The sequence below is a fragment of the Centroberyx gerrardi genome, chromosome 21 (assembly GCF_048128805.1).
Source record: "Centroberyx gerrardi isolate f3 chromosome 21, fCenGer3.hap1.cur.20231027, whole genome shotgun sequence".
Taxonomy (NCBI): Eukaryota; Metazoa; Chordata; class Actinopteri; order Beryciformes; family Berycidae; genus Centroberyx; species Centroberyx gerrardi.
Window position 1 is genome coordinate 6,624,720 of NC_136017.1, and position 16,089 is coordinate 6,640,808.

The window sequence follows — 16,089 nt, forward strand, 5'->3', positions numbered from 1 at the left end:
GCTTCCCAACAGCACAGTCTGTTAATGAACATCCATTTGTTGATTGCTTGAAACATACCTGAACACTTCAAATGCATGGTAATGATATTGAGCAAAATGCCAGTTTAACAAATACTGGGGTGCATGATATAGTTGTGCTGTGTTTGGTTTCCTGCAATATAGTGAGGTCATATTGCAATCTCTGAAATCCCAGTATCCAACTTCTTAAAGGATACTATGCACATGAATAGTTAACAGTCTTCCATCTCAACCTACTGCATTCTTCTGTCTTGCATATGCATTATTATGTTCAAAGTCTGTATTTAGGAAGGAAACAGAATTGGAATTGAATTGGAATGACAGGAAACAGAGTATAAACATTATAAATCAAACATTATGAATCAAATAAAAGACCTGAAAGGTTCCATTAACATTTTATGATATTCACAATATATAGCACTAATTGTAATCTCAGATATGTGGTGAGAAAAAAACATGGAATTTCACTGAATTAAATTAATCTTCCTCAAATTCCAATTCCTCAGTTGATTCATGAATTGACCCCAACCCTGGTGTCCATGTACACCTATGCTGCAATGCTATTCCACCTTTCCTTTCCATCATGCTGCAAATGTAAATCAGGTTACATGTCATACATCATGTCATACAAGCAGCCATATTGGGAAGGAACAGCATGAACAGAGAGCATGTATGGTCACATGTAGCTTAGTAATCATATTCTTAACTTTGAAAAACGGTGTGAAGATGCATCAATTCCTGCGATGACTCCACACATATCACACACATATAACTGAGAGTCAACTTGTGGCTCTCTCCTCTATGTGCTGCAAAGGAAAAGAATTGACACCTGGTCATTTGTCATTACTCCACAAGCTTTGTCCATGCATTCACTGCCACCTACTGGCAAAAATAGAGCAATGCAGGAGATACTTCATGGCACACACACACACACACAAAAGTATTAATGTAATTGGTAGGATCGTCGCTGACTACATCCATTCCTAACCTTAATTTAAACCCAATCCTAACTCTAATCTTAAACCTAAACCCAAATCCTCACCCTAAACTAGCTCCTGATTTTCCTCATCTTTGTATCTTTGTGAGGACAATTGTTCCTCATAAGTATAAAAATACAGAGAACACACAGACACACACTTCACTTCACACTTCAGAGCCATATGGTTGGTGTAAGCATGGCTCCATATGCTGTAAAACTCCATAAGGCTACACAGCTGAAAGGAGGGTATGGAAAGACCTGTAACAACTTCTGTCCATATTTCAGGCTTTCAAAATTTTCATTCAGAACCCCCACCCCCCAAAAAAAACAAAAAAAAACAATTGGTCAAAACTATGATAGAACATAGAATAAAAAACAATTGGAACAATTTGAAATATTTATTGTCTATCAACTCAACTCAACAGCATCTTCAAAAATGCATTAAAGTTGACTTATAATTAGAATTTTAATCAGGGGACATGCCACATTGTACATTTAATTCTGAGTTAATTCTGGGCAACGTTAGACGCTTAAATACCCATCAAATGGACGGTCATGGTAATCAGCAGAACAGTATAAGGACACTTTCAGTGTTGACATACAAACAAAAAGCCAAACTTATTTGACAAATCATCTCTTCAGTAAACTTATACACACACAAACAACTATGAACACCAAGTTTGATTTACAAAAATATACAAGACTTTTAAGTACATTAGTGTGACTTTACCTACTGTTTGTATTATTCTGCATTAATGACACTGTATAGACAGTGTATAGACACGACTTCCTATCTTCGGTTAACAACAGCAATGAGAAACTGTCATGCCTAAAGTGCTTTTACTAATAGCCTACTTGTCTAATCACCCCCATACACTCAGTGTATATTATAGAAAAACAAATCAGGTCTGGAAATTCTGATCTTATTTCGTTTTCAAAATTACTACTTTTTCCTCACCTCAATCACTTGACTGGATTGGAAGACTTTGAGCTTTGAATTATATTTTCCCATCATTTTCCAGACTTTCTAAGCAATTCTCAAACTTTCCAAGACCGCCATGCTTAAGGTGTGCAAACCACCCCGCTTCCCCAGTGCCCCTCCACCGTGAAAAAAAAGGTCCAAAACCCCTCACTTCTGGCTGACAATGTTGCGGGCGATCAGCTCTTTCATGATCTCATTGGTGCCTCCGTAGATGGGCTGAATACGGGCGTCCACAAACGCCCTGGGAGGGAGGGGGGGAGGTGGGGAAGACAGAGAGAGACAGTGAAGTTTAGGTAGTTGTGGAATAGGCTGTGGAATACAAAACACTGGCTGTGTGTCGCTTACTTGGCGATGGGGTATTCCCACATGTAGCCCCAGCCTCCATGCAGCTGCAGGCACTGAGTGGCCACTTTGTTCTGGAGGTCCGATGCCCTGGGGACAAGAACGGAGAGCAAGGACATTAGCACATGGCGGCAGGGTGGACTAGTTTGTTTTGCGAGAACGCTCGGTAACTGAGAGGTCAGAGGTTCGATTGCTGTGTCAATCAGCGGTCACATATTCTGCCAAAGTGTCCCTGACTGAGATACTGAATTCCTACCCGAATCCCTGAAAATCCTTCTGGAATAAGAGCATCAGCTAAGTTCATTACCACATTCATTTTGAGATATTGGTATAATTATCATAAACAGATGAGACCATTACAGAAAAGACCAGCAGCTTCTACAGGCCTCTACACCGCTGAAATCTGCTGGATCGCTTTACGGCACAAAACAGGAGGAGGGCGCTGTTCTTCCAGAGCATACGGAGCTAAAGCTTTCAGAGTTTCTCGCAATAGCAGATGGAAAAAAATAAATCACTACGAACATCTTTATCCTCTTCAGTAAAGTGAAAAAGAAAGACGAGGGCCGGGAAGGGGAGAGGGGACAAGTAGCAACATCCTCAATGGGGTTCATGGGAAATGTGGTACTAATTTTGAGAAACACCAGCACTAACAACACCACTGGCAGGGAACAGAGGCTACCAATTGTCTTGACCATGGTCTGATTTGTTTATGGTAAATATACCAAGGTATTGCAATTAATTTCACTAAGATACATTGATGTTTAATAATGCTACGACCTTTAAAAATGGCATTAGCTCAAACCCAGGCTTTATAAACGCATCATAGGACCAGGATATTCCCATTAGTGACATTTGAGGACTTCTACAGGCCGGTAAAGTCAGATAAAAAAAACATATGTGTCCGCACCAGAACTTGGCCATGGAGGCAGTGGAGGAGTCGAGGCGTTTCTCGGCGTGGAGCTGGAAGCAGCTGTCGACGAAGGCTCGACCCACACAGATCTCAGTCTTCAGCTCCGCTAGCTTGTGCTGCACAGTCTGCGGGGAGAAAAAGTACGACGCAACGTGATTTATCGTCCGGAGGGAAATTCAGACGGCAAGGCCAGCACAGAACACAGTGGACATCATATTGTACACAACAGTGGACGAGCAAGTTAGTTAGTGCAAGTTAATAATTTTCATGGTCAACTAGATAACCAGAATAAATAGAGAAGAACAGTAAATACAGCACAAAAGAGCAGAACAGAGCAGACCACATACAACAGTGAGAGTCACAGGTTCACTTTCTATTGGTATAAATGGGAGAATTGATTGAGTTGAGTGCTGACCTTGCAAACAATATTTACCTCTGCCAAGGAGGTTATGTTTTTGGTGCCGTTTGTTTGTTTGTTTGTCTGTTTGTCTGTTAGCAGGATTACAGAAAAACTACTGGCCCGATTTTCATGAAACTTCGTGGAAGGGTGTAGCATGGGCCAAGGAAGAACCCATTAAATTTTGAAGCGGATCCGGATCCGACTCACGAACAAGCAATAATAGCACGAACCTTGGCGGAGGTCTGCGCTCTCCGAGTGCCCTTCTAGCTTAACGAGCGATTAAGTCTTTTATTTAGACTAAAAATGAGATAATTTCGCTTTTTTTTTTTCAATGTAGCTTTGCTCGTTTGAAGAAAATTCTTTAAAAAAACAACAGCCAATCAGGAAAGGGGAAGGGGCTTAAATGAAACGTTTTCTCCTGACTTCAATGAGCTGTCACACACACCTCAATGTGATTTTGAGATGAATAAAAATTAACAGGAACACAGGGCTTAGATGACATCACCAATCAATAGAACACTCTGTTCCTTGGGACAGAGTGTTCCAAGGGACGTGATTCATGTGAATGTAACTTTGGACTCAGTAAAAATAGACGATAAAAACCAGCACAACATTTTTTTTAATTTCCGGGACAGACTGATGGACCAGCCCAGACTAGCTGCTGGTCACAGCTAAGAAAAAAAAGGAAGAATTTGTAGAAAAGCAGGGGGAAAAAAACCCAAAACGGCAATGCTATACAGACCTGTAGGTGAGCGATTGTCTTGCCGAAAGCCTTCCTCTGCAACACGTAGTTCCTGGTTTCCTCAAACATGAACTCACAGCTCGCTATGGCCATGCCGGCAATCACCAGACGCTCCTGCTCAAAACAAGCACAAGGTGAGTTAACTGGCAGGGCTTGCAAATCAGTTTCACTGAGCAGAAACACTAAAAAATAACGACTAAAGCAAAAAGCAAGACATAGCATAAGGGTGGGAGTTTAAGTAAGTTTAAGTAAGTAGTGCCTCATAGCTCAAAATGACCGAAATGTATCTGTGGGGGTGTGATAAACAACAATTACTGTTGCCAGGTGCTGAAAATTTGGCTTTCGAAACTCATCTTCAGGCCTAAAGAACCTTCTTCTCAAACCAAAAATAGCAAATGACAAAGCAGTATTATTATTATTATAACGACAGTATTTTGCATGGTGATATATTACCTCTTCACTAGCACACTAACACACTACCTATAGATATCAGGGAAGCCAGCTCGCTAAATATTTTTAAAAGAAAGCTAAAAACTTATCTCTTCACTTTAGCCTTTAACTAGCTATGACTTTCCCGAAACAGGCCTTAAACTTTTTTTTTTGCACTTACGCACTGCTGCACTTCTTTTAAAATGTTGTATTTTACTTGATTTTATGCATCCTATGTACTCTATTTTTTAACTTTATTTTTATTATTATTATTCAGTGGGTTTTATTTTCCCTCTTATGTTATGCATTCCTCATATTTTTACTATTATTATTCAGTGGGTTTTATTTTCCATCTTATGTTATGCTCATTCTATGTCTATTTTCATGTGAAGATGTATTTTATGTATTCTATTCTCCTCTTTATCTTATTCTCACTATCATTATCAATATGTTTTTATTTATGTGAAGCACTTGGTGCATGTAATTTCTTTGTTGTAAAGCACTTTGAGCTGCATTTCTTGTATGAAAGGTGCTATACAAATAAAGTCTATTATTATTATTATTATTATTACTAGACGTTTCTGTTGGATCTCTGCTTCAGTTCGCTAGCTTACTCATCTCTAGCTTACTCATTTATATTTTTAATTGTTTGCCTTCTACTGATGTAAAGCATTTTGAGCTGCATGTTGTGTATGAAAGTATTATTATTGTTGTTATTATTGGGAAAGGGACTGAAGGGGTGGGGGCTGTGCCAGAGACTTTTGTAGGAGAAGGAAAGTTCTATCAGTGGTGTTGCAATTTCTACTGATCGCCAACAGAGGCTGATAAAACTCACAGATAATAATTAAGAGTTTTTTTTCCATATTCCTTGTACCTGAGGCAGTTGACTCATCAGGTAGTAGAAACCCATGTTGACTTCTCCCAGGAGGGCGTCTGCTGGGAGGCGCACATCCTCAAAGAACAGCTCAGCTGTGTCCTGAAGAGGAAGAGGAGGAGGAGGAATATGACGGAATAACCTCAAAGCTAAAGCATCTGATGGAATGTGCCATGACATCCACAGACGCACGCAACCGAGTTATGCATAGAAATGCATTCACAGGAATTTGAGCAAATGCATTTTTGTTCACAAAGTGAGTTGCACATATTTATATTAACATTTTAGGGATTTAGTCAACTGATATTAAGGAGGTGAGAGGTGAAAGCCAGATGTCCTGACAACAGATATACCAAAATGTTCCTATGACCCTAGAATGATCATGCATGATGGAGAAGAACGTAGAAAACAGAGATATTTTCCATCAGGTTCCAGTACCTGGGCCTTGAGGCCGATCTTGTCCAGCTTGCGTCCTTTCTGGAAGCCCTTCATGCCGTCCTCCACCAGGAACAGACTGATGCCGTGGGCCACCGCCTTCGCCTCGCGGTTGGTCACCGCCACGACCACCACCAGGTCGCTCATCCAGCCGTTAGAGATGAACACCTACAGAGGTGAGATGGAGAAGAGTACAAACGAGATGCTCGCCAAATTCACCGAAAGATCCAACGCAACGACCGTCTCTCCCGTGTATCAGAGAAGCGCTTTTTTTTTTCCCGGCTGTACCTTGTTGCCGTTGAGGATCCAGTCACTGCCGTCCCTCCTGGCGTGCGTCCTCACACCTTGCAGATCACTGGGAAGACAAAAAGCGAAGAACATAACTTATGGATTTATGGCATTCTTCATAAAGGTGAAATGTCTACAAGAGCAATATCAATCATTGGAGAACAAGAGATGACAGCTAGAAAGCACTATCCAGCTCAAAAAAATGAAATTTGTGACCCATATAGATAAACAGATGCATTATGTGAGATATTTTTGTTTTGTTTGTCATGGATTATTGCTTTTCCATTAAGAGCTTTAAATTGGTATAGTACATACTGTGGAAGAGGTAAATAAATCATTTTGTTTGAATAATCAATCACTGAATTGAGAAGGAGCATGCTCATCAGATATTCTGATGAAAAATGAGTTTCCTGTAAAGTTAAAAGGCGTCTGGTCGCATACACACTTTACTCAAAAACACACTTATTTTTAACTCTGTATGGCTGGATTAGGCTCCTAAGTAGTGCTGAAGCGGTTAGTCGATTAATTGATCAGCAAATAACTTTGACAATCAATTAATCATTTTAATCACTTATCAAGCAAAAATACCAAATACCATTTGCTGGTTACAGCTTCACAAATGCAAAGATTTGCTGCTTTTCTCTGTTTCATATCATTATAAAATGAATACTTTGGGTTTTTTCAGCTGCTGGTCAGACGAAGTAAGCAATTTGAAGAATCACTTTAGGTTCCGGTAACTTGTGATGGGCATTTCTCATTATTTTTAACATTTTATAGACTAAATGATTAATGCAACAAGTGGTCGATAGATTAATCGATACTGAAAATAATCGTTTGTTGCAGCTGTACGTCTACGATGCAACATATTAGGGCTTTACATACTGTGATGTTTCTTCCAGATCCACTCTATGCTTGAGACAGTCACACAGCGCTCACCTGCCTGCCCCTGGTTCCGTCATGGCGATGGCACAAATGCATTTCCCAGCAGTCATCAGGGGGACGAAGCGGTCGATCTGCTCCTTGGTGCCGTAGTGGCTGATGTAGGGCATGATGATGTCAGAGTGCAGGGAGAAACCTGGGCCGGAGCAGTTGGAATACATCCTGCAAGACAGACACCCAACCTGCTGGGTACTGTAAACACACATCATCTCTTCTTCCGCGGTAATCTCAGATCTTAAAGTACCTAGAGTACCTAAAGTATTACAGATGTTCCCTAAAGTACTTAATGATGTCAGACTAATGATTATTTAAAAGAAACGACGTCTATGTGAGAATAACACTGTAACACTGAAGAATACAGGAACACAGCTAATGTCAGCATTATTGTCACCTTCAACACAAAAAAGTAAAGATGCTGGTTGCGCTCAGATGAAGATCGGTTGTAACGCAGGTGCAAGAATCAAAGTATTGTAAACTAGAAAAATAGGAAAACAATTCTGCACACTGCAATAAAAGGCCAGGACAAAAAAGTAGGGCTGCCCCCTAATAGTCGACCAAACGTTAGTCGATGAGAAGAGTCTTAGTCGACCAAGTTTTCATTGGTCAGTTAGTCGCAGGGAAACCCCCCCCCCCCCCCCAAAAAAAAACCCCTCAAACTCCATTCGGGAGCTGCACCTTGTCGTTAAAAAGTTATTAGACCAGGGTTGCACTTGGTGGGTGTATTGCTGGGGACCCAAGGACGTGCAGTGTCTGCTTTGGTGCAATTTGGACACGTGACACGTTCAATATTAATAAACTTTGAATAAGCAAGCGGACAGCGCTCTGTGCAGCAGCGGGCTCAAAGCAAGCGACTGATAGCCTACGTCTATTGTGTGTTTTTTTTGGGTGAACCACAGTGTATTTCACCGGTGTTTCTGACCGCTAGAAGCCGTGACTTGGGTGTGTTTTTTCCCGTGAACCAGAGTGTATTTCACCGGTGTTTCTGACTGCGAGTAGCCACGACTTGGGTGTGTTTTTTCAAAAAAAAAAAAATTTAAATAATTAAATTAATATCATAAACGTGCGACGACTAGTCGACTAATGGCTTGAACTAACGACTACTAGTCGACTAGGAAAATCTTTGGTCAGGGGCAGCCCTACAAAAAAGTCTAGTTAAAAAAAAACTACTTTATTGCATAAGTGCCCAACTAAAAGGTGCAAGTGAAAAAATAAATATATTGTAGTGTGCATAATTATTTTCTGATTTTTCTACCTTCAACAGAACAACATCTCACTGAAACCTGTGAGATGTCGCTCTGTGGCGATCACAATATTCCTTTGTAAAGTAGGAATCAAATTCATCATTTATACATTAGAACTTAAGGGGCAGTTCAGACAGATTTGAAATAGCATATTATGGTGTTTTATCTGTAGATTGTGGATGGAACTGAATTGGCATACTGTAATACAAAACCTTAATCTTTAAAACTGGACAGACTATTCCTTACAGGTTCTGATGGCTGAAAAGGGAACAAAATTCAAATTTTCCTCTCAGTTGTGCAGCCCTAGTTTAACAAGCATCCAGCAAAATGTGGGACATCTGCAACGGCTACATTTGTGCATTCTCTATAAATCATTACTGAAATGCTGGCGAGGACAATTCCCCTCTAGCCTCATCTAAAAAACACTATGCAGGCCAGAGTCCTACCTCAGATATGATTAATGTTTTAATGTCACAATGAAACTGCATTTTGCTTCCTTAATGTGATGCATGTCCTGTTGAAACAGGATGTTGGGGCGGGACAGGGAGGCAGGGAGGGAGCATTCAAAAGTGTAAACCAATGGGATTTCAGTTAAAGAGACAAAGGCAACTTCATTTGATGGGACTGTTAAAAAAAATCTGTGATGGTCTTATTGGCTGGAATTTTTATGTCACCTTCTAGTACATGATGATGTCACCACTAAAGATTTTCCATTTTCCAGGAGGTAAAGGTAATGAGATTTTGATAGTTAGAATGAGCTAAAAAAAAGTCATTTTTTAATTTCAGTGTGACTATTCCATTAAAGAAGCATTTAAAGGAGGACTCACTGCTCCTCCCAGACGACAGCAGCAGACAGCAAGTCTCCTCCGATGCCTCCGTGCTCCTCTGGTATCATGACTCCCAGCAGGCCGTGCTCCCCGGCCTTCTCCCACAGCTCCCTGCTCACCTGGCCCGCCTTCTCCCACCTGCACCAAGGACAAATGGGTTGGGTGAGGTTGGATTAAGGTAAACCGTTCAAATCTCAATACTTAATTCTTGGCATTCAATGGCTGCAACTTGGCGCTTCCTGGCGTGCGAGGTCTTTAAACCTCTCTCTGGACGTCGTACTCGCTGTGGAAGGGCACCACCTCCTCCTGGAAGAAGCGCCGGACGTTCTGTCTGAACAGGTCGTGGTCTTCGGTGAAGATGCGACGCGTCCCGATGTCCATCAGGGTCTTGGCGCTCGAGGTCTCCGGACGAGCGGAGGAGACGGGGATCCCATGCTGCTGGTCCCGGCTGTGCTGCAGTCTGGGAGGAAATGGAGATACAGGAATTCAACATCACACACTTCTCACAACAATAACAACACCACTGGCATGAGAGAGAGGACTCTTTTTTTCTTTTTCTTTTTTATACAGTAATTGCACACTGGATTAAAGCTCCTTTCTTAATACTTTATTCAATACAACAACTTGACTGTAAGGTGTGAGGAAGGCCACTAAAATGGCACACAGAAAGAGATATATGACTGTAATGCACTATTGATTAAGCACAATTGGAGAAGAATATACCATATGACATATTATGTTTTAAGTGTTACTAATTGTCATGTTTTAGGTTTGGACGTCCACCTTGATGATTTGTTATAGATGAAATTAACTTTTAACATTATTTTTGGCTGGCTTATATGAAATTACAAATCTCTGTTGTAACACACACACACACACACACACACACAGACATGCAATGTAAAAAGAGATTGGTGTAAAAATTCTTTTTTTTTTTTTTTTGATACATAGTGACTTTTAATGTCGAATTGTAATGTCAAATTTTTCAAAAAATCTGTTTTTTTATGGAGTAACAATTTTCTGAATCTTAATATCTGCAAAAGTATGACTGGTTCCTAAGTCACGTGATGATTACATTAAAGTACACACAACTATAGGAAAGTGGGTCAAAGGTCGCAGTGACCCGCTTGAATCACAGTCAAGCAATCATTTACTACTAAAGTGCGACATTCATCAAACAATCGTGCGGAATCGTGCAGAAATATTACTAATAGCCCCACCATTAGCATATGGCAACATTCCAGCTAAAAAACTACAAAAAGACACATCTACAAAAAAAAAAAAACTACAGAAAGATAAACATCAAATGAAACAATGCTGCAAGTTTCACCTAGCGGCTGCTGCAGAGAGAACCTGTCGACGGCGAGAAGCATTTTCCAGCCCAGAAAAACACGTTTTGACCGCTTTTCTCATGAACATCATTCTCTTTCTGTGGCCGCCCGGCTGCCACCAAGGAGGATTTCTATGACCAGTGAACACAACTGAATCTCAATGTCCGCACTCACAGACTCACGGACTTTGACGCGCGTTCCCGACAAGTCCGCGAGACTTTAATTGCGGGAGGGCTCACTGGCGGACTTTATGAGCCCTTTATGTACCTTTATGACTTTCATCAAGTCCGCGTTTCTGTAGGCTTTGCTTGAGGGAATTACCCACAGTTCATAGCGTCTGTGACGTTAATATTCATGTATGTCGAAAATATCAGCCAAATACACCCGATACAAAAGGAAAAAAAAATACATAATTAAGGAAAAACCACACAAAAAAAAAACAATTAACAAGAACTTAGAGAAACAGGAATGAAACGGTTGAAACTACATGCAAGATACAGTTAAAAGAGAAAACATTGCAACATTAAAACAGAATGAACAGCTCATTTGAGAAAATTAAGTTTTCATAAACGTTTAAGAAGGATGTTAGATGCCGCTAATATAAGCAGCATGTAATATAGCCTTTTGCTTTCTTATGTGCTTATTTGTGCTCATTAAGCTTTATTAAAAGTACCTTTTGTTTTCAATGTACCTCCTACTGTTTCTTTTTTTGACATATTTTTCATATTGTAATGATGTAGTGCAGATTAACCTCTAGTAGAATGAAGTGTATTTTCTATATCCATTAGCACAGTATAAACTGTGCAATGCTGCAAAACATATACGTTGGCCTATTTAACATTATTCATCAACATTTTTTTCATTTTAGGTTAATAATGCTGTTTAGACAAAAGCGCAAACAAAGAGTAAATTACAAATTGATTAATTGACGGGGGATAGTAACGTCTGACGTCGTCAAGGCAACACGTGATGCCACAAAGCGCTGTCCTCTCGCTGGCCGCTTCTGGGCGGGTTGGCTTGTGTGGTGAGAGAGTCTCGTCAACACCACAAGTTCTTTTTCTCTCTCTCCCAGCCCCCAATAGTTCTTTATTCACTTAATAAAGTTGTATTGTACTACATTGCATTGCATTGGATTGGATTGGATTGGATTGGATTGGATTGCAGGTCTACGTCCGTGATTTACAGTAGGCTTTTCTCCTGTGCCCAAATGGAAATAACTGCTTCACAACAACAATGTTAGTGTAACTAAGAGATTCGCTTAAAAAAAAAATATTTTTTTACATGGTAAGATTCTCAGCTACGATACAAGTTTCAAGTTTCACTTTCTTATTTCCTGGTTGTACAGACGGCGTCGGTGCTGCAGCCTCGAAAGTGATTGGCTCTCGAGACGCAAACACCGCGTGTATTTGCATAAAGTTGATTTGAGCTCAACTTTTGTCCCGCCCTATTCACCGCGCCGCGAGCTTGGTCCAAGGAGGTTGGTCCAATAAGGTCCGCGCCGTAAGCTATCCCAGCATGCTCAGCGGGGTTCACCGTCCGAAGTCTCGTCCGTATGGACATTGATGACCACTTGAGGAAGACCCCTATTGATTTTGATGTGTTTATGATTATAATAACTATTATTAATTAACTGATTAAATTAATCTCCATGCTATTTGGACCCATATCTCACCAATGGTGCATTATATTGTGTTGAAATTTGTCAAGAGAATTGCTCAGGCAGTCATGTGATTTGTATGAAGTTTGCACTTTCTGTGATTATTATTAATAAATTACAAAATTACAAAATACATTTTTGTACTGGTACTTTTTAAAAATTATTATTGTTTTTCTCTTTGGGCTCAATTTCCCGTGAGATGGTAAATGCTAGAGCCATGTCCCACAAGAAATATGACCCCCATCGGCCTGATGGTGGCGCTATAATTAAAGGTCAAATATATAAAGTTTAAAGGGCTGTATCTCCCACACCGTTTGTCCGATTTACATGAAACTTGGTGCACATGTCTACCTAACCGTACTCTGCAAATTTGCCATAAGGACCCTCAAGGTTCACCTGGAAAATTTTTGAGATATTTTGAATTCTTTGAAAAACGCATTTTTAACATCTCCTCCTACACCGATTACCATCAACATCGGTCAGTAGCATCTATGGTCCTACGCTCTTAAAATTCTGTTAATAGATTGTTGATATCTACTGTAGTTTTGAAGATATTAGCTCTTAAAGTTGCGAAGGAGGCGTGGCCTATAAGCTAAAATGTTATAACTTTGTGATAGATGGTCCAATCATCATGAAACTTGGACAACATGTTCACATATAATGAATGAACATTGGTGCAAAGCCATTCAAATATTGACCAATAGGGGGCGCCACAAAGGCGAGAAAATTGTATCTCCTAATCCAATTGGTGAAATTGCATGAAATTCGGTACAAATGCTCTAGGACCATGTCCTAGTCAATTTTCACCAATCGCTATGAAACTTAGGAATCATGTTCCAACCTTTATGTGGAACATGCACACCAATTTCCATACAGATCTGACCAGATTTTGCCCAACAGCAGCATTTTGAGTGTACAGCTAAACACAGTAAAGCCAATACGAAGTTGGATATTGACACTTTTAACTTGCTATTACACTCTTCAGTATCAGAACTTGATAGCTTGGGGCCTGATGGCTCAACAGCCTAATATGACCAAATTGACAGTAATCTTAATGCAAACTTCCACGTTTCAGCTCTGGCTGCAGCTGGCATGAACCCAGCCATCGCCGCTAGCAGCTATATTTAATTAGTTACATTTATTATTGAGTGTTAAAAAAATAGTTATGGACAATGGACAAAATATTAGGGACACATTCCTGATATTGAGTTGCAGCCCCTTTTGCACAATCCACATCAACAATCCTTCTCTGACTCCTCTGCTTCTGTTTATCTACATCTCCTCCTTTGTGACTGCTACAGATTTAATAAGGGAAATCAATATGGGATAATGGCTTTTTATCTGGATTCACCTCATTAGTGGACTTCATGAAAAGAATAAGTGTCCCTAATATTTAGTATATTCAGTGTAATTAGCTTTTGTGAGAGTGCAGAGACTTTTCAGCAGAAACTAAAAGAAGAGCACAATCAGAATAATTATTTGCACATATGAACTATTAAACAAGCTGCATATACTGAACAGCAAAAAATGTATCTTTTTCTTGGCTGTGAAAAATAATAGACATATGGATGAATACACAGATACATAATAACTGGAGCAGCTGTGCAAATTGGCATTAAAAGATACTAATTAGCAAATAAGTATTTTCTCCTACAACCCTTGTTTTTGTTTCTAAATTTTCATTGTAATTGTGTGAATGGAGATCCCAATATCCAACACTTTCCATGAACTTAAACATGAAAGAATTTATTTTATATTATTTTATATTTTATATTATTATTTTCCAGCGATTCAAGCCAGTGTCTTAGTTTATTTCTTGTTCTTCTTATTTATTATTACATTTTTAGTGGATTAGCAAGCTGGTTATCCAGTGTTCATGTGACCCTTGTGATGTGTTAAAGTAGTTATATGCTACAGTATATGATAGAGCTGCATTCACTTCCTCATTACACCACAGGAGTGCATGCTCTCCCCACTGCAGCTATCTTTGAAGCTCTGAGTCAGATGCATCTGTCCCTGGTTAGATGTACAGAGGTAGTTATTAAAAGTCCTCCGTCTTGCATCATTGCTCCTGCACCTACCCCACATTACAGTGGAACAAAATGAGTGTATTATTAAACAAAACTGTGTCTCCCAACAAACTAGTTCCCAGTCCATTCCTTGCAACTTCTGAAAAACCTCCGGAAAAACTAGGCTTTTCCAAACAATTCCTCTTCTTCTTATTCTTAGTAGTGCAGCAATAGTTCAGCAAGTAAAATGTGTCACTTCTACAATGGCTTCATCTGCATGTGAACTCTGCATGGTACAATATAATGTATGTCACACAATATAATGATCCATTTAAGTCCTAGTATACATTGTGAAGCTGTGTGTTACAGAAAAATGTTACAATATGAGTTATAATCTTATGGGAAAAAGACAAAAATAAAAAAATCACAAATCAGTATCACAATTTCATGATGTCATGAAGATGTACGACTGGGAGCTTCATCATTGACAATGAGAGGTTTGGGCCTTTTAATGAGCTGTATGTTACAGCAATGCTTTAGATTCTGAAACAAAAAGCAGTTTTATAATCTAAAAAAATTATCATACACTTCACAGTAACATGTGCATCTTGGCCAGTTGATTCTCTCTTGTGTCATACAAACTGTAGGGCATCACAGATTAGACAAACGTGGTTCTTTTAGTGGAATTTCAATAACAAACTAATGACCATGTGCAAATTCCACTGATACACTTCACACTTAGCATTCTAGGGCAAAAATCAACACTATTTTTGGATGTTGCACCCTACTTAACTGGTCCTGTTGAGGAAGAAATGGACAAGTGCCTATACTAAGCAACATTCCTATATGTAACCTTAGACCCAAAACTCAAGAATACTGAATCTGCTTCATTATAAGATTAAACTCTAAAGTACTTGTGTGTTGCTCACAGAACTGTGAGCCTGGAATGTGCAAATGCCCAAATCTCACAGATAACACTGATCAAAAGGCCTTGACAAAATAACTTGTCTTCTAGAAGAAGGTGCTCACCTCTTATTAAACATCTTCCATTTCAATTATTATTGCTTGTTCAGTTTTGTTCATATGACCTCCTACTTTTTGACCAATAGCTTTCTTATGATCTGTATTAACATAATCGTGAATATTCAGCACAATAAAACTCTGTGTAATCATCCAGATTGAATAAACCTGTCAAACTGCCACTCTTCTCATCCTGAGTTTTCTTCTACACTAACATTACCAGGGTTAGGCGTTTTATTCCCACTGGGGCCACCAATGCTAAAAATGTATGCACTCATGGCAGTGTGAGGCACTCTGGATAAACACATGCACCAAATGGCATATGTTATGCTTAACACCAGTTGTCTGTGTGTGCAGTATAACGGCTAATTATAGAAATGAACAAACCCTTTCAGATGGCAAGTCAGATTTAATAAGTGCTAGTTAAACTGCAGAGCGCAAAGTGTCGCAGTAAGAGATGCTTTCTGGCTCTTAAAACGAAGGAGCATCTGTTAAGTTAATCACCTTTATGGGCACCAGTGGTTTCATCTTCCACCATCACACTATTTCAGTTTTCTATGCTTCTGTCCAATTGAACTATGCATACCTACATTTCATCTGTGCTATTGTGTACTTTTGCTTTATCATATTATAGGAGGACAATGAAAGACCAAGGATCAAACCAGA

The 16,089-nt window shown here is 39.6% G+C and overlaps 1 protein-coding gene across 1 annotated transcript; it reads right to left on the bottom strand.

The window, feature by feature from the left end:
* Positions 1 to 1,756: 1,756 nt before the first annotated feature.
* acadl (acyl-CoA dehydrogenase long chain) lies at positions 1,757 to 10,862 on the bottom strand. Its single transcript, XM_071902288.2, has 11 exons — positions 10,737 to 10,862; positions 9,687 to 9,866; positions 9,407 to 9,544; positions 7,336 to 7,500; positions 6,400 to 6,466; positions 6,115 to 6,279; positions 5,677 to 5,778; positions 4,374 to 4,487; positions 3,229 to 3,356; positions 2,325 to 2,411; positions 1,757 to 2,220 (listed from the first exon to the last, which is right to left on the bottom strand). The coding sequence occupies exons 1-11, from the start codon at positions 10,826 to 10,828 to the stop codon at positions 2,127 to 2,129; spliced, it is 1,332 nt and encodes a 443-aa protein (XP_071758389.2). The 5' UTR covers positions 10,829 to 10,862; the 3' UTR covers positions 1,757 to 2,126.
* Between the last annotated feature and the right edge of the window lie 5,227 nt (positions 10,863 to 16,089).